Raw genomic sequence first — 27,515 nt, 5'->3', positions numbered from 1 at the left:
AAAAAAAATATTCTTCCACAGCTTGCCTCCTACTTTCTTTCCTAGTCCTCTTTCCTGCTGCATCATATGTGTTCTCAAATAAGCCTCACATAGAGGCCACTGCTCAAGCGCTATTTTCTTCCTCGGAACAAAGCCATTCTTCCTCCCAAATTGACCAGTCCAATCTCCCTTCCTTCCAGAAGCCTTCCCAGGCCCCTTCATGTAGGACTATGGCTCCACCCACCACACTGCTATGGCATGTCTGAAGACGACCTCTAACATGCTAAACTAATTTATAAATTTATTAAATAGGGGTTTTCATACACATTAATACTCAATAAAGATTTTGAGTTGGAACGCACTGAATAAAGATTACTACTGCTTAAGTTATCATTGAAGACCTTTTGACTACAGTAGCTCAGATACCTTGTTAACAAATGAAAAACGAAGCAAGAGTCAATTACTATGAATGTCTCAGGAACAATCAATCACAAAAAGCCAACTAGGCTTTCCCAAATAATGCAACCCTTAAGCTATAGCCAAACAAATAATTTCTTTACTTTGTTTCCTGTCTTCTCTATAAAACCCCTGCTCCTAGCTCCATTCCAGTGGAGCACGCCTAACCACCTCCAGTTTGGAGCTACCTGATTCAAAATGATGTTTGCTCAAATAAATTCTTAAAAATTTCAATATGCTTTGGTTTATCTTTAACACTTCTAATTTTAGTAGGCAAAACAAAACCCATAACTGTTCAAATAAAGTTATATATATGTTGTTTTTGCCATCCCCAATTCCTTGACATATGTTCAATATTCAGTATCAAAGTCAATCTTTCCAAAGGAAAAAAAGCTGTAACATTTAAAAATCATGAAAACTGTGCTTAGTAAAGTTCAAAAAAATACAAGCGCTGATGAATTTTAGAAAAATGCCTATTGATAAAGCACTCAATTATCAGAATTCTTTAAGACCATGACTATGATCATCTCTACAATAACAGTGGCAGTTTGAGAACAGAGAGGATCCTTCTAAAACTCTTCATTATTTTTCCTGAAAATCACCTGGAAAATATACCACTAAAGAAGAAAAGTTTCTGATCTAATATCATCACTATGTTTTAAAAAATTTAAAAATCCCAAACCAGATGTTTTTGTTAAAAATACAGTTTGTCACAGAAAAAACTCAAAACCATTTAACTATCTCCTGCTTCAATAGTATCACTGACTTCTTGGAGTATACCAAAGTAACTCAAATTATAAAACTTTCCTGAATATGAACCACACACAAGATACACATAAAGAGCTATGAGAGACACAAGGATAAACTCTGACCTCAGGAAAGCTAGACCATGAGTGTAAATCTCAGAAAAATACCCTCAGAATGTCTGACCTCAGAATGTATCATCAATTCCTAACACAAGATTAAGCATGATTTATTCAGATAAGACTAGATAAATCAATGTGTTAACCTGCAAGATTAAGATTTCTTTCAGTAGTTCCTCCCTCTATAAAGGTTCCCACCCCTGTACAAGTCAGATTCAAGCAACTTCTAAATCTGTAGGCCTTAACTCCTCTAATTATCTCTAGAATTTCTCTCCAAATCTAATGCTACCACCCTTGTCCTAAACAAATGATTCTCAAAGCAAGCATCAACATACCATTGAGGGCTTGTTAAAACAGTAGCTGTGCTCCATTCTTGAGTTTCTGACTGAAACAGGGCCAAGAATTACTTTTCTAATAAATTCTCAAGTGATGCTAATGGCACATGGACATTTTAAGAACAACTGTCTAATATCTCCATCTTTAGTTAGTATTATAGCCTCCAAACTAATCTATGTATATCCACTCATGTACCGCCTTCAATCCAGTCTCTACTTTGTAGAAGGGATTTTTTTTAAACTCCAATCTAATTATCACACCCATATCATCTTCTCATTTCATGAGCATGTCATGCTCTCTATTGTGCTTAACAATATGAGTGATGAAGTTCATGCTAGCAGCTATCACTTAATCACCTAGTCAACTCTGACAGTATTATTACAGGAGCCCGCAAGGGTTAAGCCATGAAGTTTTCTTTAACATTGCAAATGGCATGTGTCTGAGAGGTTCCTTGGACAAAAACTTTTTTTGTTTTATTTCTTTTATTTTATTCCTCATCCCTATGCAATGTGGCCTTGAACCCCTGCATAAGGAGCTCTAAAGGAATGCTGATGAAGCCATCTGAGCTTCACACCCAGCCTTCATTCTGCTTTGTGATACTGGGGTTGCAGTCTCCAGGAAGTTCATTTCTTCGACAGTTAGCTCCTTTGGGGATCAGCCAATGAGGAAGATGCTAAAGGGAGACTGGAAGGCCAGGGGAAGAACACAAGTGCTCCTTTCCTTTTTACTATTTGTGCATCCCCCTTTGCCTCACCCACATTGCGCACTACAGTAACAGCAATTAGAACCAGTGAGCAGTCTGCCCAAAACTCCCAAAACCAGCTTCCATGTGTCCCCACCTACATCCCTCAGACACCATGACCAGCAAGCCAGCTAGAATTCCCTCTTCAAAAGGCTGAATTGTCAGCCTTTTGCCGACACCAGTACCAGCCATGCAGTCCCCCTCCTCAGAGAGTTGAATCCCCCATTTCACAGTCCCTCCTCTGAATTTCAGAGGCAAAGCAGAACCCTCGTCACAGGTCTAAGCCCCAGCTCCAAGGAGGCATTCTACAAGCTTCTAAAAAGTTGGGTCTGACCTCACCCATTTGCTCCTCTACAACTAAATGCTTCCTGAAGTTACCGCCTTCCTTGGTATTTTGCTTGCCTTTCTTGCATTTTTCACTCTTTAAAATCTGGTGAACTTCTTGTATTAAATTCTCTCTGACAAAACAACTGGTGCAATTTCTATCTCCTAATAGGATCCTGATTGGTAACAGTGTAACACTAGAGAAAGAGGAAAGGCCTTGATTAATAAGACTAAATGAGGAAAGTACAAATAAAGAGCTAGATGCATTTCAGAGGAACAAGTAACAGGATAAGAAATGGCAGGAAGAGAAGAGGTGCTAAGACAACTTGTGGAACACCTATGCTTTATAAAGAAAGTCAAAAGAACATATCTGGTCTTCAGAGACTGAAAGGGAGCTTAAAGCAAGCACAGGGGTACAGGACAGCTCTGCAGACTATATGGTATTAAAGACAAAGCGGATTTTGATACAAATGTTAATTGTATTAAGCCTTTGAAGTCACAGAAAATGAGTTTTGTGAATTATATTTATGTTGTACCTAACTATATTTAATTTTACCCTTTCCTGGCAGAGTAAAATTCAACAATGCATTTTAACCAAAAGTTTATAGAGTAGGCAGAAATATGAAGACAAATACATTGTTAAGGAAATTAGGAGAAAAGGTCTGGTCAAAGACTATGTCTTTGCTGAAAAGAAGGTATGAATGTATCATGTTTCCTTTATATGGTGTCAAGAAGAACTCTTTCAGCTGGTAAAGACAGGAGATGAAGCTCTAATGTGGAGTCCTATAGGAGCGTGAACTCTAAATCATTCTGTCTCCAGGAAGACTGACCTACATGGATTTGGTTGATTTAACAAACTGTTTAATAGTAGATAAACTGAAGTACCATATGAAGAGAAGTCTATGCGTGACACTTCAATGTTTCTAAGATTCAAGAGATTGCTGAATATATAAAACTAATTACTACCGGCCTTCAGAAGTTCTAGATTTTCGTTACTGACTAAATTACCATTTCGGTACAACTCAGATTATTTGCAAGTTACAAAGAATACTGGAAAAAACATAGTTTTCAAAATTTTCTTCAAATGTTTAAAGCTAAATGATGAAATCAAAACTTTAGTCTCTATTCATGGGTAAAGAAATAATTTTATACATTTATAAAAGTTAAAGACATTATCTTTTTAAATGTTACATAACATTATAGTCTTATGGAACACTCTAGTCCTAGAATGACAATAATACTTAACATTTTTTAACAACCAAATAAGTGGAAATCAAATTATTTTTTAAAAGTCACCTGTTGATGGCGAAATACAATAATCATCCTCTACAGACTGGCCATAGAGATCATCATCTTCAAAATCTAAAATAAAAAAACAAGAGACAAATTCTTCATAAGTTCCATTTTATATTCTTAGTTATTAACGAAGGAGCATCTGAATTCTCTCCAAACTAAACTGTCCCTCAAAATTAAAGGAGCTTGGAATGTCTATTTCTCCAAAAAATTCTAAAAATTTTACCCCAATGTAGGTACTTACTTTCTATATTCATAAAGACATACATAGTTCTTTGGTTTTTAAGCTAACTGGGTTTTCTTAAAATTCTTCCAAGTTTTCACTGCATGTGATTAAAAAATGATAGTATCAGAGACCTCAAACTTGAATCATCTCTCCAGGGTTAAAAATCTGAAGTCATCAATCATTCTTTTCACCAAGTGCCCTTCCATGACCAAAGCATTTGTTTCCCATACAACTAACTAGTATAAGGAATACAATCAGAGCATGAAAGCAGTTTTTCTTCATGTCCAGCTGGTTAATTTCTATAAAAACCATCTTATCCTAAATTCCCTTATGCTCTTTGTTCATGCTGATGGAGACTTTTTTCCTACTGACCAGAATATGCACTTTGCCCAGATTTTCCTAAGGCTGTTTCTTTTTCCTCAGTAAGGTTCTAGCTAAAACATCACCTATTTGCATATGTCTTCCCTGACCATTCTGGTAAAGCCACAAGCCCCCCTGCCACTTCCACTCTCTCGCACACTCCTCCATTTGTCTTCAAAACACTATTATCTGTTTCATTCCATGAGACTATAAGCTCCTTCAGGGAAAGGTTCTGTCTTAGCCAACTACCTGGCACAAGGCTAGAACTAAATTAGTTTTCCTTTTATTATAAATTAGTGAATCAATTTAAAACTAAAACATACAAAAAAGGTAAATATATTTACATAAATGCATTCATTTGATATATAGATTATGCCAAGGACTATTAGACATATCTGAGGGACAACAGTGAATGACAGGTACATTTCCAGATCTCTATGAATCTAAAATCTAACAGGAAAAAAGACACAAAAGCAGGCAATTACAAAATTACATGATAAGTGTCTGAGACATGAGAAATACAGAGTGATTATAGAGTGATTTGGGATCACACATACGAACAACAAAAACAGAACTGGGAGTGGGGTGGCTAAGGAAAGATCCCCTGGAATACAGTATTTAAGCAAATTCCAGAGGATAGTTAGCTAGTTTCTGACGGTATTCATATAGTAGGAACACATGTTCAAGGGATGAAACATCTACAGCAAAGAAAAATTAAATAAATGCTACTACTGGATAAAAATATGTAGCTGCCTGGGATGCCTGGGTGGCTCAGCCAGTTAACTGTCTGCCTTCGGTTCAGGTCATGATCCCCAGGGTCCTGTGATCCAACCCAATCCTTGGCTCCCTGCTCAGCAGAGAGCCTGCTTCCCCCTCTCTCTGCTGCTCCCTCTCTCCCCTCTCTCTGCTGCTCCCTTGCTTGTGCTCTCTCTCTCTCCTCCTGTCAAATAAATAAGTAAAATCTTTTTAAAAATATGTAACAGTCAATAAACTATTAGACCACAATCCCAAGTAAACACTTTATTATCAGCAAATTAATAAGGAGCCACTTGAAAATACTATTTTTAGATATGAATGCCAAGAAACTTTTCTAGGTCAGTTTTTCAACTGAAATTGATCCTAACAGTGCCACAATATAAAAAAAATGAAGAGAATTCTTTCCTAAGATTTTTGTAAAGTGGTTCTTCTCCTCAGTAAAATTCTGTAATATTTACTGCACATAAAGCATTGTTCCAGCTACTGGAATAAATATAACAATAGAGCAAACATAACAATAAGGTATGGACTATGCCCTCCTAGCACTTTTAAATTAGTAGTTAACATAGCATTAGCTGAATGAAGGCAGCCAAGTAAAGTACTACCCAAATTACAAAGAACAAAGTGAAAGTTAAATAGAGGAACCAATAGGTTTAAAGCACATACTCTCTAATAACATCATATTACTTTTAAGAATTTTCAAATTATTATTTGAAATTAATTCAAGGGGGGAAACTTTAAGATAAAAGAGAAATAAACTGAATCCTTAAAATGAGTAGAACTTTTATAACCAGAAATTGGGGATGAACTTCCTATGCTATAGGAACAGCTTGTTTATGATGTCATCAATTGTTCCAAAGAAACATGAAGGACAACCTGAACTGGAATTGCCTAGGTGAAAAGAGATTTAGCACTTACTCCCACATGCCAAGCACCTCTCCTCCAGAAGGACTTTACTTCACATAGAAATCCTGCTTAAATTCCGCCAACCCACACTGAATAAGGTGTTCTCACTTACATAGCTCCCACAGCACCTTGGGAGTAATTTTTGTAGCATGTCATACTCGACTCATCTGTTACTTGTATATTCTCCCCTTTAGAGTCTCTCAAACATCCAACTATCAGTCCCCAAAGCTTAGAGCAGTACTCTAAGCACTCCATTAATGAAGAATAAGCACTCAATTAATGTTGGTTGAGGAAATTATAAATACTTATTAATAAATAAGTTGCAATTAGGCCTATTCATATTTTTCATATCATAACCTCAAAAATAACTGTCGGGCTAAAGTCATCTCACAGGTAGCAGTGATCCACACGCCATGTTTACATCCACTGCAACACTTAAAACGGCCTCTAATCTTAAATGAACACCAGGAACATAACACATGACAAGCTGACTAGGTGACAGTCTCCAAATGTAGCACAGGGTGTTAGCTACCCTCCACTGTGGTTAGGGCAATACTGATGTTCTAGAATAATTGTCTGGCAGTGCCAGTAACAACCACCAACATATTAAGCACACTTACACGACCTGCACTTTAAAAAGCAATAGGTCTTTACTCCTTTTTTGTACTCCTTCATATTTGTTTATAATTTTAGTTTGCATGATGCTGGTGATGCCTATAATTATCCACTGTGGAGAGGATGCACTTACCCTAAACTAATTCTAACTCCTTTTAAACTCCTAGAGAACATTCATATGCTCATTTGTATTTCATTTTTTTTTTTTAATCAAGAAGTATGATCCAGAGCCCCCCTGCTTCTAGCATCGACTTTTTTTCTCCTCCCATTCCAGATCCATGATCGACCAAGAACTGGGTATACACACCTCAAGATCATCTGATCCACTTATTCACTGGGTCTTTCTGATATCTTTTTTATCATCTCCTAACTTTCCAATTTAACTTGAAACTCATAGAGAATAAGTTATCTGCTCAAGCCAGGTTTTGTACTAAGTATGTATGAACAAACAACAATTTACCACGTAAATCTAGTTACAGCAGACAGCTGAATGTAAGCATGAAGTCAACCGGCCTTTTACAAATTAGCACAGTTTCATGAGCATTTCTGAAAGGGGGGTCGGAAGACACTACCTAGAAGTAGACAATTGTCTACCCGAACTGGGAGGAGAAAATGGGGGGGGGGGATGATAATGCTTACGTGCACAAATATCAGCAGATCCCAACATTCCCAAATGTCCTTCCCATACGACGGCATGCAGCAACCTCCCTCTCCCTAAATAAAATCAATCCCAGAGGGCAGAAATCATGACTTAAAACAATGCCATTCGCGGGCACTCAGATGTATTGTTATTTTCTCCAACTGAGGCTACTCCGAATTCCAGCCTGACACCACTAACGAGAAACTCACAGATCCAAGTGGGAGCCAACGGGCTGAGATTCCAGCTGGAACCGCGAAAGTGACGTTCCGGCATGCCCTGCCACCTACCTTCATCGTAGTTATAGCCTCGGACATTCCGATGCCGGGCCATGGCGGCGGAGAGGGCGTTTGCCACCCCTTAGAAAACACACGGTTTAGATACTGATAAAGCGCCAACTGCGGCCTGGAGACCACATACGCGCCATCTTGACTTCCGGCAGGCCTCCGCGCTGAGCGCTTGCGCACGCGCGACGACTTAGCTGCGCACTGCACGACGGTAACGTCTCAGGGTCACCCGCCTCCCTGGGGCGCATGCGCAGAGATGTGCGTGGACGTAGTCTTTTAGCATGGTGCCCGCCCACAGACAGGTTGACTGACAGAGGGCTCAAAGGGGCGGGATCCCAGTCCCTCGTTTTTTGTCGGTTTGTACCAAAAACTTGGGAGCCGGCGTTCCTGACCTACGTCAGCGTCCCAGGTTATTTCCGGGGTCTGGTTTCTGATAATGAAGCAGACTGTGTACTCAATAGAAGCAGGAAACTTAGGTAACTTTAACCTTTGAGGCCTAGTTAGGGACGTAATAGGCACTCACAAATTGGTACTCGTTTAGTTTAAGAAGTAGTCCAAGATTTAGAGGGGGGTAAAAAAGGACTCTTTAAATGGGTAGATACGGTTTAAAGGAGAATCTGGCTACAATAGGTCACCATGCCTTCGATTATGTTAATTTATGGTTTTACGTATATGCTCCATCCTGCGTTAACATCTCTAGGAAGCAGAGGTCGGCCCTTGGCGAGGCAGGCAGTATCAGCATCATGAATTCTTTGAGCATTCACTAAACACATAATCACGTGTAACATGCTAAGGGTATTAAATATAGCTTTTTGGACATAGCGTTGGCCTTAGATGTCCTCATTTCTTAGCACACAAAGTGGAAACAAAAACACAAAGTGAATGATGCCGTGTAAAAAAACAACGTCATTATCATACTAAAATTACGTTTCGGTTTTAGCCTGTGTTTTCAAAATGGTGATAATTTACACCAAATTCTAGAAATGAAAGCTTCCTCAACTTTACTATACATAATAAAAAAAAGAATGATGCAGTTCATATTTGTAAGTGGCTTAAATATAATTTAAATGTGCATTTGACTGTGTCTGACTACCAAGTGTTTGTTCTTAACTATCATTGATGTTTAATGTAGCTCCAAGACAAAATTATACAAAAAAAGTTGCTAATTTTATATGGCCTAAGGGTTTTATTTTGCACTTTTAGGTAATTTTTATGTTGCAGCCTGTTTCTTTGTAAAATGGAGATAGTAATAGTATCTAACTCACAGAGTGGTGAATAATAAATTATGCTTTTAAGATGATTTCACACAGATCTCAGACGCTTTAAAATATTAGGCATTATTAAAATACAAATAGCAGCTTCTAGTGTGGTATAATTGTCAGTTATGAGCTTCAGTACCTCACTGAGGTACGAAGAGGATGAGTTATAAAATGACCACATAAACAGTACTACAAAGCAATGAAGAAGAAAATATTACTTCTGTCTGAGGGATAGTATATAATTTGCCTCTGGTTTATCAATAATGCACTCTCTTACATTCTAAATACTTTTTAGAGCCTTGACTACATCTCAAGCAATAGAGCTTCTTCAGCAGTGAAGACTTCACTGACTTCCTCAGAAAGTGTTAGGGATTTTATTCTCAGCCCCTAGAACTCTTTAGTTGTGATTTTTGTCTTGTGGTTTGATTGAAAGTACCAAAACTTTGGAGTCATACAAGCCTGGATTTCAGCGCCAGTTCTGCCACATTCTGTTAACTTTTGGGAGCTCAATTTATTTATCTGGAAAATGGGCATAAAAAGATATGTCTTCTGTTTTGTGAAAAGTAAATGAAGTGATGGATGTAAAACAGAGCTGTTACATAACAAGTTCTGTAAGAGAGGAAAATACCTCTACCTTCTTTGGGTCTCCGACTCTAAAAGCAGGAGAAAAGCATGTAAGTTTAAATTTTTGCACATACATGGGAGCCTTCACAAGAGAATGAAGATCCAAAGAAGTGACCAGAGCAGGAAGCTTTTATACCTTCTAAACTAAAAAACGGGGTTCCTGGGCAGCCCAGTCTGTTAAATATCTGCCTTTGGCTCGGGTCATGATCTCAGGGTCCTGGAATGGAATCCCATTGTCAGGCTCCCTACTCATGGGTAGCCTGCTTCTCAGGTTCCTCCCCCCTCATGCTCTCTCTGGCTCTGTCTCTCTCTCAAATAAATAAATAAAATCTTTTCTAAATTTAAATTAAATTTAAAAATGATCAACTTGTCAAGAATTGTTAAGACAAAGGGATATGGGCTATGGATAGTAAATTGTGGGGAAGTAACTAGGAAATGTATGGTGGGGCAAGAGTGTACAAAACAAGCCGAAGATAAGGGTTATTTCAGTAAATTTGTACAGATCCATTTCAGCATCAATTCCCAGTCTCTGGCGATAAGGACACTTTTTCATCCTGGTATAGGGAGGGTACCTTTCTCATAAGGGAAATGACATGGCTTGTTTTATATAGAAAAGGATAAATTTGCTATTTCTGAGGTTCCTTCAGCTCAGAACAATCAGTATGCCAAAGTCGCATATTTTGGGGTGAAAGGCTCTGGACTCCTTCAATACTCAATAAATGCTAGTTCTCTATCCAACTAATTGGAAAGCTTTATCTTTGTTTCCCCAGGACTGTGAATGTTTGCCGAGTGAACTAATGAATTTTAAAATAATAGATCCTCTGAGAAAGACAAATACCACATGATTTCATTCATATATGGAATCTAAAAAAACAAAAGAAAAAACAAATGAAAAGCAGAATCAGACCTGTACATAGGGAGAACAAACTGATAGTTGCCAGAGGGTAAGGGGGATGGGCAAATGGGTGGAGGCGCGTTGGACATAAGGCTTCCAATTATGGAACAAAAAGGTCATAAGAATAAATGGCATAGCATAGAGAATATGGTTAGTGATATTATAATTTCACTGTATGGTGACATATGGTAGCTCCATGTGTTAGGAGCACAGCATATTGTATAGAGCAGTAATCACTGTGTTGGACACCTGAAACTAATGTAATACTGTGTGTCAACTATACTCAAATAAAATAATTGTTAAAAAATGATACAGTCTCTCAGTATTTTTAACAAGTGGCATAAACAACCACACAAATAATTCATTTTTACATCAACTCATTAAAAAAGTTACAAATGAAAATAGCATAGATTACTGAAAAGTTTTTAATACTTTTATTGAGGAATCCTTGATAAACAATAAACTACACATATTTAAAGTATACAATTTGATACATTTTGACATGTGTATTTACCCGTCAACCCATTAACCCAAACAAGATAATGAACATGTCCAGATTCCCAAAAATTTCCTCATAATCTCTCTCCTGCAACCCCCTCCCCACCCCGAGGCCTCCTCACCCTGGTCCCATGCAGCAATTAATCTCTGTCACTATAGATATCAGTTTGTATTTTCCAAAATTTTACATACTGAAGTCATATAATAGGTTTTCTCTTTTATAGGTCTTCATTTGCTCAACATAATAATTTTGAGATTCATCAGTATAGGTGCTTTAATCAATAGTTCATTCCTTTTTATTGCAGAGGGGAATTCCATTGTATGGATATACCACAATTTATTTTTCCATTCACCTATTGATAGCTATTTGGGTCATTTTCAATTTTGGCTACTATAAATAGGGCTACTATGATTATCCATGTACAGTTCTTTTTATGGCCATACACTGATTTCTCCTAGATAAATACCTAGGAGAGGAATAGCTGGATGATATGACAGATTATTTCTAGCTTTTTAAGAAACTGCTGAACTGGTTGCCTGGGTGGCTCAGTGGGTTAAAGCCTCTGCCTTCAGCTCAGGTCATGATCTCAGGGTCCTGGGATCAAACCCCACATCAGGCTCTCTGCTCGGCAGGGAGCCTGCTTCCCCCTCTCTCTCTGCCTACTTGTGATCTCTGTCTGTCAAATAAATAAATAAAATCTTTAAAAAAGAATTGTAAATTTTATATGGATGGAAGTCTGAAAGGAGATAATTGAAAAAAAAGTCAGGAAGTTAGCATTATGGCCTTCAAGGGTGGGAATTAAGTGAACTAGAGCCAATGAATTAATCTAATCACAAGGGTCCATCTCCACCTGTACTGGCTTTATGGCCTTAGGCAAATTGCTTAGCTCCTTTCTAAAGGACTAATAATGGTGACATCTAACAGATATCTAATCCAGATAGTGCTGTCATTACCTAATGATCATAACTATGTTTCCTAACATTAATCAAGTGTCTACTTTTAACTTGGTAAAGTTAAAAAAAGAAAGAAAAAAAAAAAGAAAAAAACTGCCAAACTGTTTTCCCAAGTGGTTGTAATATTTTATGCTCCCACCATCTGCACAGTTCCAGTTTCTCCACTGGTTATGGTCTAAAGATGTGCTTATTTGACATTTCTATATCCTTGGTAAAATGTCTTGAGTCTTTTTGTCTATTTTCAATAAGGTGTTTTTTTTCTTATTTTTTACTTTAGAGAGTTGTTTTAATATTCTGGATAAAACTACTTTATCTGATACAATTTGTAAATATTTCTCCCATTCGTAACTGGTCTTTTCATTCTCTAACAGTGTCTTTCGAATAGTGGAAGTTTTTAGGTTTGATGAAGTTCAGTTCATCAATTTTTTAAAATAATATATCTTTTAAAATATGGATACTGTATCTAAGATATCTTTGCCTAACCCAAAGTCACAAAAATTTTCTCTTAATTTTTAAAAAAGTTTAATGGTCTACATTTAGATTTTTTTAATCCATTTTCAGCTGATCCATTTTAGCTGATTTTTGTGTATGGTATAAGGTTTGGATCAAAGTTCATTTATATATATATGCAGTTGTTCCAGAACAATTATTGTTAAATATAAAAAGGTCCTTTTCCCACTTAGGTTCATCTGCATCTTTATCAAAAATCAGTTGTCCATATATGTCTGATCTGTTTCTAGGTTCTACATTCTATCGATGTAGCTTGACACCAATACCATGTTGTCATGATTATTGTATCTTCAAAATCCTTTTTTTTTTTTTTAGATTTTATTTATTTGTTAGAGAGAGAGAGAGAGCATGAGAGACAGCAGGGGCAGAGGGAAAGGAAGAAACAGACTCATTGCTGGGCAGGGAACCCTATGTGGGACTCGATCCCAGGACCCCGGGATCACAACCTGAGCCAAAGGCATACGCTTAATGAACTGAGATACCCAGGTGCCCCTCAAAATTCTTAAAATTAGATAATGTTAATCCTTCAAACTTCTTATTTTTCAGAGTTTTCTAGCTAGTCTAGGTCCTTGACATTCTATATGAATTTTTTTTAAAGATTTTATTTATTTATTTGAGAGAGAGAGGTGGAAAGCACAGAGGGAGAACAAAAGGGAGAAGCAGACTCCCCACAGAGTGAGCAGCCCGACATGGGGCTCAATCCCAGGACCCTGGGATCATGACCCGAGCCAAAGGCAGATGCTTAACCAACTGAGCCACCCAGGTGCCCTCTATATGAATTTTTAAATGAGGTGATCAATTATTACAAATATTCTTGCTGAGAGTTTGACTGGTATTTTACTGAATGTATAGATCAGTTTGGGGAAAATTGATATTTTAACATTGTTACAAATATGTACTCTTTCAACACATGACATCATATGTCTCTCCATTTATAAGGATGTTTAATTTCTCTCAATAATGCTTGCCAGTTTGCAGTGACTAGTCTTACACAACTTTTGATAATGTAGTTCTTATTATTCCATGTGTTTTTATTCTATTATAGATAATAATTTTTATTTTTTTAAAGATTTTATTTATTTATTTGACAGAGGGAGAGAGATCACAAATAGGCAGAGAGGCAGGCAAAGAGAGAGGAGGAAGCAGGCTCCCCGCTGAGCAAAGAGCCCGATGCGGGGCTCATTCCCAGGAGCCTGAGATCATGACCCAAGCCGAAGGCAGAGGCTTAACCCACTGAGCCACCCAGATGCCCCTAGATAATAATTTTTAAAATTTCAAGGTAAAGGTACATAATTACACTATTAAAATTAGTAAGTTAATTAGTGCCATGGATACACCAAAAATGTACTTATATATGATAGGAATAAGGTGGAAAAATAAAAATTAAAAATAAATTACATTAGCATAGAAAATATGATCAAATACCTATTATTAATATAAAGAAATAGGAATAAAGCCTAAACTGAAACTGGAAAATATTGCTCCGAATAATAAAGTCACATTAAATGGAGAAATATACTATGTCATTTTAACAGGAAGAGATGCCAAATGCCCCCAAATGAATTTATATTTAATATTATCCTGGTTAGATCCTAACAATTCTTTGGTAGAAATTGACAATCAGATTCTGTAATTTAAGCAGAGCTGCAATGATTCTGGAATAGTCAAGACAATCTCAAAAAGGAATGTCTTTCTCCAGACGCCTGGTAAACACAGTCAGTTAAGTGCCTGACTCGGTTCCAGCTCAGGTCTTGATCCCAGGGTTGTGAGAGAGAGCCCCAGGTTGGGCTCTACTCTCAGCATGGATCCTGCTTGAGATTCTCTTTCCCTCTACCCCACTTCTCCCTCTCATGTGCGCACGTGCTCTCTCTCTCTAATAAATAAATCTTTAAAAAAAATGACCTTCTCAAGTTGAAGGATTTACACTATCACTAAGACTTGCTTTAATGGTAACAGCAAGGAAGACAGTGTGATATTGATTCAAGGATAGACAAATACACCACGGAAACACTATAGACAATCCAGAAACAGGTTCATACACATGTAATCATCCAGTTTACAACGAAGGCACCACTGCAGCTCAGGAGGAGAAAGGATGGTCTTGTCAATAATAGTTTGATCACAATTCTAGAAAAAATACAGAAAAATATCTATATGACAGCAAGATGGGTAAAGATTTTTAATCGGGTACAGAAAACCCTAACTAATTCATAAATTCAACTTTATTAAAATTAAGAACTTCTGTTAGTCAAAAGACATCAAGGAAGTAAAAAGGTTACGTCTAGGAGGAAATATACTACAATATATATATATATCTCATAAAAAACTCCTATCTAGAACATAAATGGAAACGTATGCACCCCTTCAAAATATTTACTCCTGCCCCAAATTAAAAATTTGTTGAAGTCCCAAATAAGCACTTTACCAAAAAAAGAATAACAACATGGGCATTGAGCATTTGAAAAGGTCCCTAACACCATTAATCACCAAAAATAAATGCAAATAAAATCATGATGGGTACATCCCTACCAGAATGACTAAACTTAATAGTAGGGGTTGGAAAGGATGTAGAGCAATTGGAAGTCTCATAAGTAAAGTACATATGCAAATTGGTACAACTACTTTGAAGAACTTCTGACAGTATCACTAAATACTAAACATATATATGCCTTGTAACCCAAAGATGCTACTCCTAAGTATAGACTCAACAAAAATTAGTACTTGTGTTAAGGAATGTTTGTAGTAATCATATTCATAACAGTCCAAAAGTGAAAAAAAAATAGTTCAAAAATGTAAACAAATGTAAGCCAAATATTTATTAACAGTGGAATAGATTAATCAGTTGTGACATACCCATTTAATAGGAAACTATACAACATTGAAAAACAGCAAAGGAGATTTTGTATATAATTTAACATATGCACTATATTCAAAATTTATATAATGTAATGTTTTGTGCTGTATATTTAAGGTTTACGCAGATTGCAATATGAAAGTTATACCTCAAAAACAAATTAAAAGAAAAATGGGAGGGAAAATCCATGGAATTTTCAAGATTATCTTTTTTTTAATAAAGATTTATTTATTTGAGAAAGAGAGAGAGTGTATGTGCACATAGAGGGAGAGTGTAAGGGAGAAGCAGACTCTCCACTGAGCAAGGAGCCTGATGCAGGATTCAATCCCAGGAACCTGGGATCATAATCTGAGCCAAAGGCTGATGCTTAACCAACTGAGCCACCCAGGTACCCCAAGATTATCTTTTTTTAAAGATATATTTATTTATTTGGGGAGGTGGGGCAGAGAGAAAGGGAGAGTCTTAAACAGACTCCCAGCTGAGCAGGGAGCCCAACTCAGGGCTCAGTCTCAGGACCCAGAGATCATGATCTGAGCTGAAATAAAAAATGGGATCCTTAATGAACTGAGCCACCCAGGCACCCATGTAGTCCACCATTCTTAAAAAGAAATGAAGGAATTGGTCATAATCATTAGGAAAGGGGAGGGATAGAGGAATGGTTGTAACTGTGACATTAAACACAGTATATAAGAAAAGTTCTGGAGCTTTCAAATTAAATGCCTAGGAAAATGTGGCCTATACTACAAAGTCTAAAATGACTTTGATATCTAAAAGGATCCCTTTGGGGTCCTTTGTAGTTCTGTGGCTGTGATTATACACTAATAACATAAATCGATTCATCTTGGTTGTTCTTACCAAATATCTATAGTATCTATAAAGATATTATTTGATTTTCCTCCTGACCTTTTTTTTGTTGTTAAGATTTTATTTACTTATTTGAGAGAAAGAGAGAATGAGAGAGAGAACATGAGAGGAGAGAGGTCAGCTGGAGAAGCAGACTCCCTGCCGAGCAGGGAGCCCAGTGTGAGACTCGATTCGGGAACTCCAGGATCATGACCTGAGCTGAAGACGTCTAGTCGCTCAACCAACTGAGCCATCCATGTGCCCCACCCCCTCCTGACCTTCTAAATTAATTCTAGAACCTTCTGTCTGACCTAATGATATGCTTGCCCTCCTTTATGGAGTTTCCTCTAGCTGCCCTCACATATTATTTTTTCTTTCTTCATTTTTTCTTCTTTTATTTTTAAGGCATAAATTTAGTTCAGTGAAAATTGGCAGGATTCAGTGAATATGCACATCACCAGGACAAAGATTTGCCCTCAAAGGGCTTGAGGCCATTCAGGGATTCCATGTTTGACAGAAGCATTCACAGCATAACTAAACAAACAAGAAGCTATTTAGAGAAGCTGAAATGGATCTTCAAAGAAGAGTCAGTGGTTGGTTTATAATTTCTCTCTGGTATTATAGAGCTTAGTGCAGAACATATCAAAACCTTGGAAAGGCAATGGTCGATCATGAACTTCATAAGGCAGAATAATTCCTGACGAGAACGAAATAGAAGTCAAAGATCTTTACATTTATTTATTTATTTACTTATTTTATTTCAGAACTCTACATTTAGATAAGAACTACTAAACAGGGAGTACCAGCAAAACAATAATGCCTGGAGAAAACCTCCTTCTTCCAAAGGTAGGTTCTTCTAATCACCAATCCTGGGCCCTCTGGTTGTCAAGCACTTTATCATGAAATATAATAATAAATGCAGTTCAGGACTTCTTTATAAGATTCACTTTTTCTGCAGTTTATGTTGTTTTAAATGTCCTAGTAATAGTTAATCCTCCAGTTTAAAAATCTTGGACTTGAAAATCATTGGAGCCACGTTACCTTCAAAATAGGTCCAGATCCTTAGAATGATATTGTGATTTCACTGCTGCCTGGGTTTCCACCTCAACTGTCACCACTCCACCCTCTTACCTGAGGTACTCTAGGTCACAGCTCCTGCTGTTAGGTTTTGAGTCCAGTCATGCTTTTCCTGCTGTAGGACATTCGCACACTCTGTTCCTTTGCATATTGCCCAGGGGGATCTTCAATGACATCATACATTCTGTGATGCCTTCCTTAGCTCTCACAGAATACGGACCCCTAATCTGTGCCCTTTATTTGTCTCAGCTGTAAAACATTAATAATATTCTAATTGTCTATGTTTGCTTCTAACCCTCTTCCCCTCCCTAACCAGATATAAATTTCTTAAAGCAGGACATTCTAGTTTATCATGTATCTTCAGCATGCAAAATAGTGGCTAGTATAAGACTGGAATAAATAAAATATATTTTGTTGAGTGATTGTTGAATAAATCTATAACAGGAAAAACATATTTGTAAGGGAGAAGAATTTCATGACTTTTTAGACCTCAGTATCAATAAGGTGCTGAAGAAACTGTTTGCAAGGAATGAGAGAGTGGGTAATATGGAAAGAGGCTGTGAGTAGAAATTTCTAAAATCTAAGAGTCTCTTAATAACCCAAAAGAAATGAAACATGTTCACACAAACATTTGTACACAAATGTTCAAAGTAGCATTATCCATGATAGTCAAAAGGTAGGACCAACTGAAATGTGCATTACCTGATAAATGGATATAAAATGTGCTATATCCATGAAATGGAACATGATTTGACAATAAAAAGAAATGAAATACTGATAATATGCTATGACAAGGATGAATCTTGAAAACATTACATTAACTAAAACAAGCCAGTCACAAAAACAAACAAACAAACAAACAAAAAACAAAAACCTATATATTGCATGTATATGAAATGCCAGCCTGGCAAGTCTGTAAAGATAGAAAGGAGGCTAGCGGTTGCCTGGGGCTAAGCAAGCAGATGAGGAGCGACTGCTAATGGGCACTGGGGGGGTTCTTCTGGGAGTGAGAGAAATGTTCTAAATTTATGTGGTGATAGTTATACAACTCTGAAAATATACGAAAACCACTTTTTAAATTATACACTTTAAGGTGTGAATTATATACATTAATTATATATCAATAAAGCTGTTATTTTTAAAAAAGAGTCTCTTTTAGTGAAATTCTGTTTTAGATAAATATTCAATCATCCTCCTGTGAAATGGTGCAGTGAGAACGTTTTGTACCTTCGTACCTTACTATAGTAATTATGAGCCACCAGGGCAAAAAAAAAAAAACCTTGTTCTACCATTTACCAACTCTGCAATGGTGGGTCAATTGTTCATTTTCTTTTCTTTTTTTTTTTTGAAAGATTTTATTTATTCATTTGAGAGAGAGAGAGAAAGTATAAGCGGGGGAGAGGCAGGGAGGGAGGGAAAAGCAGACTCCTTCCCCACCAAGCAGGGAACCCGACATGAGACTCAGTCCCAGGACCCTGGGATCATGACCAGAGCTGAAGGCAGAGGCCCAACCATCCAAGCCACCCAGGCACCCCCAATGCTCATTTTCTGATGCCTTAGCTACTGTACTGCGAAATGGTGAAAAAAAAACTGAACTGCCTTGAATAGCAACAAGGATTTGAACGTCTCAATTCCACAAAGCACCTAAACAGCTCCTGGCACACAGAAAGCACTCCAGCAATTCTTCTTGGGCCCCACTAACTACACCTCAAGTGGGACAGAGGCCATCTGGCCCTTGAATGCAATGTTGGTCCCCACTGAGATGGGAGATGGGAATGGTCTGGTTTTGTGCTTTGGTGGTGGCATCTACCACTGATGGTCTTGAACTTTACCACTTGCCTCCAATGGTAAGACCCCCCACAAGGCCTTCCCTTCTTAGTACAGGTGTGTTAGTCCATCACAACTTTTAGTACTTTCCAGTTCCTTGGCAGGGCTAATGAGTTTCAGATGTTTTCTCAGTTCTGTGCTGCAGCAAAGTGAGACTCAATAGGTCTGTCCTCAGTCAAAGCTCTCAGTCTCTGTCAAGGTAATACTGCACCATCCACTACTCCGCCTTCAGCATTGGATTCCACACCATGTCTAAGAAGCTTTCTTGAGGAACTTGCAACTTCTCCCAATTATCTTAAAAAAAAAAAAAAATCAAAGCCCAGCTCTCAGTATTCCTGAATTTATCCAATCCACCTGGAAATCTCTAACATAATGGCTCCTATGCAGGTTGAAGGGAACATAGATTTCTGGTTTTACATTGTGTTATGTTCATTGTTCCCCCAAACTTGTTGTCATATGAAAGATTCAGTGTAGATTACTCTACTAATGTTTAAAGTAGCAATGTATAGGAGCAGAGCCTGAAAGAACACATGAGGCCATACGGTTAGAAGTTGGAGATATTTAGAGGATATTCCCAATTAAATGTGTTTTTGTTATGTGATGGAATTAGTGTTTTAGTCATCAGTGAGATAAAGATAGCTAATGTTTATTTAGCACCTGCCGTATTTTAGGCATTGCAATATGTGCTTGAAAAGCTCTGTTTACCTAAAAGAAAACATAGTCATTAAGCTCCTTGATATTAGCCTTGGTGATGATTTTGTATTTAATACCAAAAGGAAAGGTGACATAATCAAGATTGTTAAAGGGGGACCACATCAAACTGAAAAGCCTCTGCGCAGCAAGGGAAACCATCAACAAAACGAAAAGGCAGCCAACCAAATGGGAGAAAATCGTGGCAAACTATATACTGCATTCCTCCGCTATCCAGAAGTAGAAAATGTTCTTATGAAAGCTTTCGTAAACCAAAATGTCACTAATTTATACAGAAAAACTTTTGAAAAATTTTAGGCCCTAAAAACCCTCTCTTAGGCTTTTCTGATACCTTAGGACACATCTTGCTAATGGATGCACAACATAAATTAAGATGAAGCACAGATGTTCACATAGTTCAAAGCTATGGCGGCTTGGCACTAAGGTGCTGAGTGTAGTTCCTGGGGTAGCAGCTTGGTGGTGCCACTCTCGCTGCCAGGGTTGCGCTCTGCCCCTCTAGTGGCTCGCTGCAAAACAAATGATGGACAACTTTTTCACTTTTCACCTTTTTTCATGAAAACAAAAATTCGTTACTGATTTCTTTCAGTTAATGAAACAGGTACTAATCCACTTTTCGTAAGAAAAGTGGCATAATGAGAACTTTCAAAAAGTAGGGGTACCTGTATCTGATAATGAATTAATATCCAAAATATACAAAGAATTCATATAACTCAGTAGCCAAAAAAAAAAAAAAAAAAAGATTAAAAATAGGCAGAGGATCTGCTTAGACATTTTCCCAAATAAGAACTACGGGTGGTACATGAAAACCCATTCAATATCACTAATCAGCAGGGAAATGCAAATCAACAGCACAATGAGGTATCACCTCACACCTGTTCGAATGGCTATTATAAAAAGACAAGACATAATGAGTATTATTGAGAATGTTGAGAATGCCGCACTGTTGGCAGGAAGGTAAACTGGAAAACAGCATGGATGCTCCTCAAAAATCTTAAAATGGAATTACTATATGATCAATTCCACTTCTGGGTATTTATCCAAAAAAATGAAAATATTAACTCAGACATATGCAATCCCATGTTCATTGCAGCATTATTTATAATAGCCAACTTAAGCGTGTATCAGTGGATGAATGGTTTAAAAATGTGGTTTAAAATGTGGTTTAAAAATATACAACAGAATATTACTCAACCACAAAAAAGAATGAAGTCTTGCCATTTATGGCAACATGGATGGACCTTGAGAGCATTCTGCTAAGTGAAATAAGTCAGAGAAAAACAAATACTGTATGATCTCATTTACATGTAGAATTATTACAATAAAAACAAAAATACAAAACAACCAAGTTCTGGGGCACCTGGGTGGCTCAGTGCATTAAGCCTCTGCTTTCAGCTCAGATCATTTTCTCAGGGTCCTGGGATTGAGCCCCACATCGGGCTCTCTACTCAGCAGGGAGCTTGCTTCCATCTCTCTCTCTGCCTGCCTCTGCCTACTTGTGATCTCTCTCTGTCAAATAAAATAAAATCTTAAAAAAAAAAAAAACCCAAGTTCATGGACACAGAGAACAGACTGGTGAAGGGAACTAAAGGGAACTGAATGAGTGACAGTAGTCAAAATGTACAAACTTCCAGTTATAAAATATGTCAGTCCAGCATGGTGACTATAGTCAATAATTCTGTATTGCATATTTGAAAGTTGTTAAGAGAATAGATACTAAAAGTTCCCATCACAAGAAAAAGAATTTGTAACTATGTATGGTTGAAAGATGTTAATTAGATTTATTGTGGTGATCATTTTACAATATACACAAATACTGAATAATTATATTGTATACCTGAAAATAATATACAATTGACCCTTGATGAGCACAGGTTTGAACTGCATGGGCCAACTTAAATGGGGATTTTTTTAAAAAAATAAATATAATATAGCACCATAAATGTATTTTTCTTATAGTTTTTAATAACATTTTCTTTTCTCTAGCTTACTTTATGGTAAGCATACAGTATATAATACACATAAACACACAAATATATTAATCAGCTGTTTATGTTATTGTCATGGCTTCCAGTCAACAATAGGCTATTAGTAGTTAAGTTTTGGGGAAGTCAAAAGTTATACACAGATTTTCAGTTGTGTGGGGTGTCAGCATCCCTAACCGCCACATTGTTCAAGGGTCAACTGTGATATTGTATGTCAAGTATACCTCAAAAAAGAGTTCCTTCACCTGACTTCCATCCATTGGTTTTCTATAGAATTAGCCTCACTGGTTTAGCTAGTGTTCAGATTTAATAAACCACATTAGAGATACGTAAAAACACACGGTAACACACTGCTGCTGGAACTTGTTCATTCTCTACTACTGATAGACTCTTGGGCAAGTAACTTGATTTCTGAGGACCCCAATTTCCTAAATGCATAATAAAGGGCCTTGAGAAACTTTCCTCTGTAGTATTTTCTTTGATTCTTTAATTTTCCATCATTCTTCTCCTTTTTTCATTCCATGCCTATCACTTCTTTTAGGACAACTCCTAGACTCTTTTCCTATATAAATTCATTGCACAATGATCATTCGCTTAGTATTTAAACACATTTTATACAAAATTATTTTGTACTTTTCTTTGATAGTTAATACATGAATTCCACTGCCTTATAACCCGGGTGACACCTTTAATTAGACCTGTGGAATTCTACCATGAATTCATGGTAGATGAATGCATTTGAAAGACACATGTTTAAAGCATGCTGAAAATACCATGCATTTGAAAGACACATGTTGAAAGCATGCTGAAAATACCAACAAATCAAAATTTAAAGTAGGTTTTTGAGAAATCTGAACTCACCCAAACTATAAATTCATATCTGTATTCCATGATAATGGGCACCTAATAGGCTTTTAAAAATACATACTGGAAAAATTCTACAAATATCAGAAGAGGAACAGATGTGGGTTTACCATAAAACTAAGAAGATGAAGCTTCAGAAGCCCTCACTTCCATGAACTACCCCCACCCCCCGCCCGCAGAGGCCTTGGGAGGCGCCAAACGAGCTTGTTCACACAGTCATTGGGTTGTGTGAAATTTCGAAACTATAGTGTACTCTCATGCATGGTAAAGATCTCAATGACCCTGCACTTCAACTTTCCTTCCAAAATAATTCCTCTCATGTTGGATGTCAATGATGTGGCCACATACATTTTTAGATTCTGCCTAGGGAAAGTTGAGGTGGGGATAGCTTTCCTTGAGTTTAGCGAAACATATTTCTTTTGTTCACACTTACCTCTACTTTATGAGGAGGACATCAACAAGGTAATTAATTGTATCATCACTTCAAAGGATATTGGTGATTAGTCAAGAAGTCACAAAATGCACTGAAGTGCACTTTAGTCAGTCCTAAACCTTACGTGACATTACTAGGATCACGTAACATTATATGACACTACCATTATGCGTTGTGAAACTGAAAGAAACTTTTCTAGATCTTCAACAATGAAAAAACCAGAAAGGAAATTTCTGTCAGCTTATGCTGCTTGAATCACCTTTCTATTCCTCCTACAGAAAATAATACAAAATCATTGTCACAGAAAGAAGAGATCAAATTACAGGCAAGCAAAAAATGTAGGAAAAAGTATCACAGAAGTGTGATAGACAATGAGTTCCTAAATATGTTATTTTTATGGATTTTTATTATATTTGTGATAGTTGTCAGTTTTTTAAAATGAATTTATAATTTTTTGAGATTCTCTTTTTCAATCTGGTTTATTTCAATGGTTTATTAAATCTGAACACTGAACACTAAATACATACTTTTTGAAATAATTTTTTAATAATTTCATATTTCTTTTTTTCAAGAAGGACCCCCAAATTAAATAAAGTATAGACTCCACCAAGGCTGAATCTACTTTGATAAGAAACATCCCAGAGGGGTGCCTGGGTGGTTCAGTCAGGTAAGTATTTGACTCTTGGTTTTGGCTCAGGCCATGGTCTCAGGGTCAGGAGAGGAAGCTCCATTTTGAACTCTGCGTGCTGCACGAAATCTGCTTGTTCCTCTCCCTTCCCCCCTGCTCCTCCCCCTGCTTGTTTTTCCTCTCTCTCAAATAAATAACTAAAATCTTAAAAAAAAAAAAAAAAAGATAAGTCACAGATAAATAATCTGAAATAACATGGCAGCTCCCTCCATTTTATTCCTCTTCTTCAAGCATTAGTCAGAAGCTGCAGTTTAAAAGTCTATAGTTTCTTAAAAAAGGAATAATGCAGAGGTAGTGGGGAAGATACCAGAAGAAAAAAAAAAAAAAAAAGAAGAGGTGCTTGATTGTTGTGTTGTTGGAAAAAGGAAGACCAAAGAAAATGTATTTGTTTGGATTGAAGGGTTGAAGAAAGCTGAGTAAGAAAAATGTTGGGGGGGAATATTTCAGTGAAAAGATGAAATGTGGATTTGTATATCCTGGTTTAAATCCAAGCTTGCTAGACATACACTGTTAGTGTACACACAAATTCATTTAGGATCTATACACCGTCCATTGCTGTGTATCATCTTGAATGCTGCCTGTGTTTGTTTAACTTAGGGATACACACTGTTCCTTTGCCATGGGAAAGAGATAAATCCACCATATAAAATGCTCCAAGGCACCAATAGAATACAAATAACAAATCAAAGGGCAAAGCATTTTTAAATGCCAAGGGAAAATTCAAAGCAATGAAAATTTGCAAATCAAATTTAAAGGAGAAAAAAGCATAAACATAAAGGTAGGGTTTGAAAAGGTGAAATAGACTCATCAGAAGTCATTTAGAACAGTGACCTGTTTGAGGGATTTTCCTTCCTTGCCTTGTCATGCTGTTTTCTTTTAAAAGGCAGTAGATGGTGATAAGCCTCCCAAGGCCTCTGCAGGCGGGGGGGGGGGGGGGGGGGGGGGGGGGGGGGGGGGGGGGGGGGGGGGGGGGGGGGGGGGGGGGGGGGTGTAGTTCATGGAAGTGAGGGCTTCTGAAGCTTCATCTTCTTAGTTTTATGGTAAACCCACATCTGTTCCTCTTCTGATATTTGTAGAATTTTTCCAGCATGTATTTTTAAAAGCCTATTAGGTGCCCATTATCATGGAATACAGATATGAATTTATAGTTTGGGTGAGTTCAGATTTCTCAAAAACCTACTTTAAATTTTGATTTGTTGGTATTTTCAGCATGCTTTCAACATGTGTCTTTCAAATGCATGGATGCTTCATGGTAGAATTCCACAGGTCTAATTAAAGATGTCACCCTGGTCATAAGGCCAGTGTCTATGAATTGTTTAGGAACTTAAATCTGGAAAAACCCTCAGAAGAAAAGAATAAAATAATATAAATCAAACCATTTAAGCTACTTGAGATCATTCTTCATAGAACTCCTTCAGAGGTGAAAGTTGGAAAGTGAGGAAAACAGAAGAGAAGCTTTTCTTTCTCCCTCATCTGAATATGTGTATAGGGCAGGAGGCATTGGTCCTCTTAGAAAATTAGGATATGGTGCAGTCACACAATAGTCCTAATATAGGACCACAGATTTTGTAGACTATCCCATAAAATGTTAACAGTTCTGAAAAAAATCAGACTGATAGAGCCCCTTGATACTGATTAATTTAGTGTAACTTGACCAAAGGTCATTTAAAAGACTTTTGGCTCCTAAGGAAAGCATTCAATGTGATCGGTTATTTTTTCAAATTTTTCTTATGTACTGACTTGTGATTCTCAGATATGATTTTAATAAGCAAGAGTTACTTTTGACTTTGGTTAAGATATACACGTTGATAGGACTAGAAGGTTTATAGTCATGTTTGCATTTAGATAAATAGAAAAAGCGTCAGTTCTTTTCAAGTAGAATGCTGAGTAACAACTAGTCCTAATGATTACCCATTACCACCGTGATGGGTTATATTTTTCTAAGATGCCCTCATCAGTATTCCACATCTAACCTTCCACATCTAACCTGTTTCGCTTACCATGTGAGGCTGGCAATCCTCCATTGAAAGATTTGTGACCACAGCAAAAGGTGTCCTCCAACGCTAAGCCATGAAAGGTGATGCGTCTTCCACCTGATCCTCTTGAGATGCTCACCCTGGAACCCAGCCACCATATCGTGAAGAAGTCAAATACCCACATGGAAAAAGCCAATGTAGGTGTTCCTGCCTTAGCTGAGATTCCAGATGGCAGCCGGCATCCACAACCTTGAGGCTTCAGATGATCCCAGTTGCTAGCTTTCCAGATATCCCAGCTAATGCTGAATGAAATAGAGAATATCTGTCCTCACTAATCCTATACTCATTGCAGATTTATGAACAAAAATAAATGTCTTTGTTTAAGCCAGTGAGTTTTGGAGTGATTTGTTATATAACAATAAATAGCCAAATAATTATCAACCCAAAAATATTTTAGGCAGAGACAGCAATAAATATCTCCAAGTTAAAAAAAAAAATTTCCACAGAGTGCCTGTGGACTCTCATAATTTATAAAAATGCTAATGGTAGTAGGGCACCTGGGTGGTATAGTCAGTTAAGCGTCTGACCATTGGTTTCTACTCAGGTAGTGATCTCAGGGTCATGAGATCAAGCCAAGAGTAGGGCTCTGCACTTAGCACGGAGTCTGCTTAAGACTCTTTTTCCCTCTTCTTCTGCCCCTCCCTACTCTCAAAAAAAAAAAAAAAAAGAAGAAGAAGAAGAAGAATCTTTAAACACAATTAATGATAAGTGAGATTTCTTTTTCTTTTTTATTTCTTTTATCATTAGCCACCATTTTGAAAACTGCCTCCTAGGTATACCAAGAAAAATCACAAAAGATCTTTCTATTCCTTTCTGTTGATAATTTACACTAAGATTACTCAGGAAGGCTGGTGTAACAAGGCCTTGATTTTCTAACTGGAAAATGTATGTTATGAAATTGTGTCCTTTCCACTCTTTCACATGTTACCCAACATAGCGATTGCCTGAAAAGTTTTAAGGAACAAATACTTTATTCAAAGTTTTATGCTTTTTTTTTTTCCAAAGGTTTATGCTTTTTTAAAAAACCACAGCTCAACAAAGAAACTTTTGACACATTTTCTTCCCAAGTAATGTTAATGTGGGTCATTCACGATTTTTCTTAAAAATATGACTAAAAGTGTTATTACATGTTGATTGTGCTAATAATTGATTCAGACTCACCACAAGGACTGTTTGTTCCTTCAGTCATTTTTTGATGAGTAAATGAAAAAGAGGGCTAGAAACTCAGCAGCCTACAGCCAACCACATCACCAAGAAAGTCTTCATAAAATTCAATAAACACAACATCCTCTGTAAGAATATTTTTAAACCTTCAGTAAGATTCTTAAGAATTGGGATGCCTGGGTGGCTCAATCGATTAAGCTACTGCCTTCGAATCAAGTCATGATCCCAGGGTCCTGGGATTGAGTCCTGCATGGGGCTCCTACCTTGCCAGGGAGCCTGCTTCTGTCTCTGCCTCTGCCTGCTTGTGTGCTCTCTCTCATTCTCCTCTCTCTCTCTCTCTCTCTGACAAATAAATGAATAAAATCTTTTTAAAAAAAAAAATATTCTTAAGAATTACTTGTCCCCTCCAGGCGTTTTAGACTAGACAGAAAGTGAGGCAATGTCATTCCCACACTCAGAGTACATTAGTGTATGTATTTCTGTTTTAATGTCTGGGTGAGTCTAGGTAAGTCACAG

At 37.2% G+C, this 27,515-nt stretch overlaps 1 protein-coding gene across 4 annotated transcripts in view; it reads right to left on the bottom strand.

Annotated features, from left to right (window-relative positions):
* HBS1L (HBS1 like translational GTPase) overlaps positions 1–7,997 on the bottom strand; it is an 84,067-nt gene extending 76,070 nt beyond the window's left edge. For 2 of the 4 annotated variants that reach the window (XR_001182012.2, XM_045066335.1), the window contains exons 1-2: positions 7,784–7,985; positions 3,997–4,062 (exon numbers count right to left, since the gene is read on the bottom strand). Coding sequence is in view for 3 of the 4 variants with exons in the window: in XM_045066335.1 (XP_044922270.1) it covers positions 3,997–4,062; positions 7,784–7,826 (109 nt within the window). In the remaining variant the exon portion in view is untranslated. Of the gene's footprint in view, positions 1–3,996; positions 4,063–7,783 lie in introns of all 4 variants that reach the window. The other 2 variants (XM_004740251.3, XM_004740249.3) reach the window with 2 other exon arrangements.
* Between the last annotated feature and the right edge of the window lie 19,518 nt (positions 7,998–27,515).

The sequence above is a fragment of the Mustela putorius genome, unplaced genomic scaffold (assembly GCF_011764305.1).
Source record: "Mustela putorius furo isolate JIRA1106 unplaced genomic scaffold, ASM1176430v1.1 tig00003863_pilon_pilon_pilon, whole genome shotgun sequence".
NCBI classification, from domain to species: Eukaryota; Metazoa; Chordata; class Mammalia; order Carnivora; family Mustelidae; genus Mustela; species Mustela putorius.
Note: the sequence above shows the minus strand (reverse complement) of the source record. Positions and strands in the feature narration are given on the sequence as shown.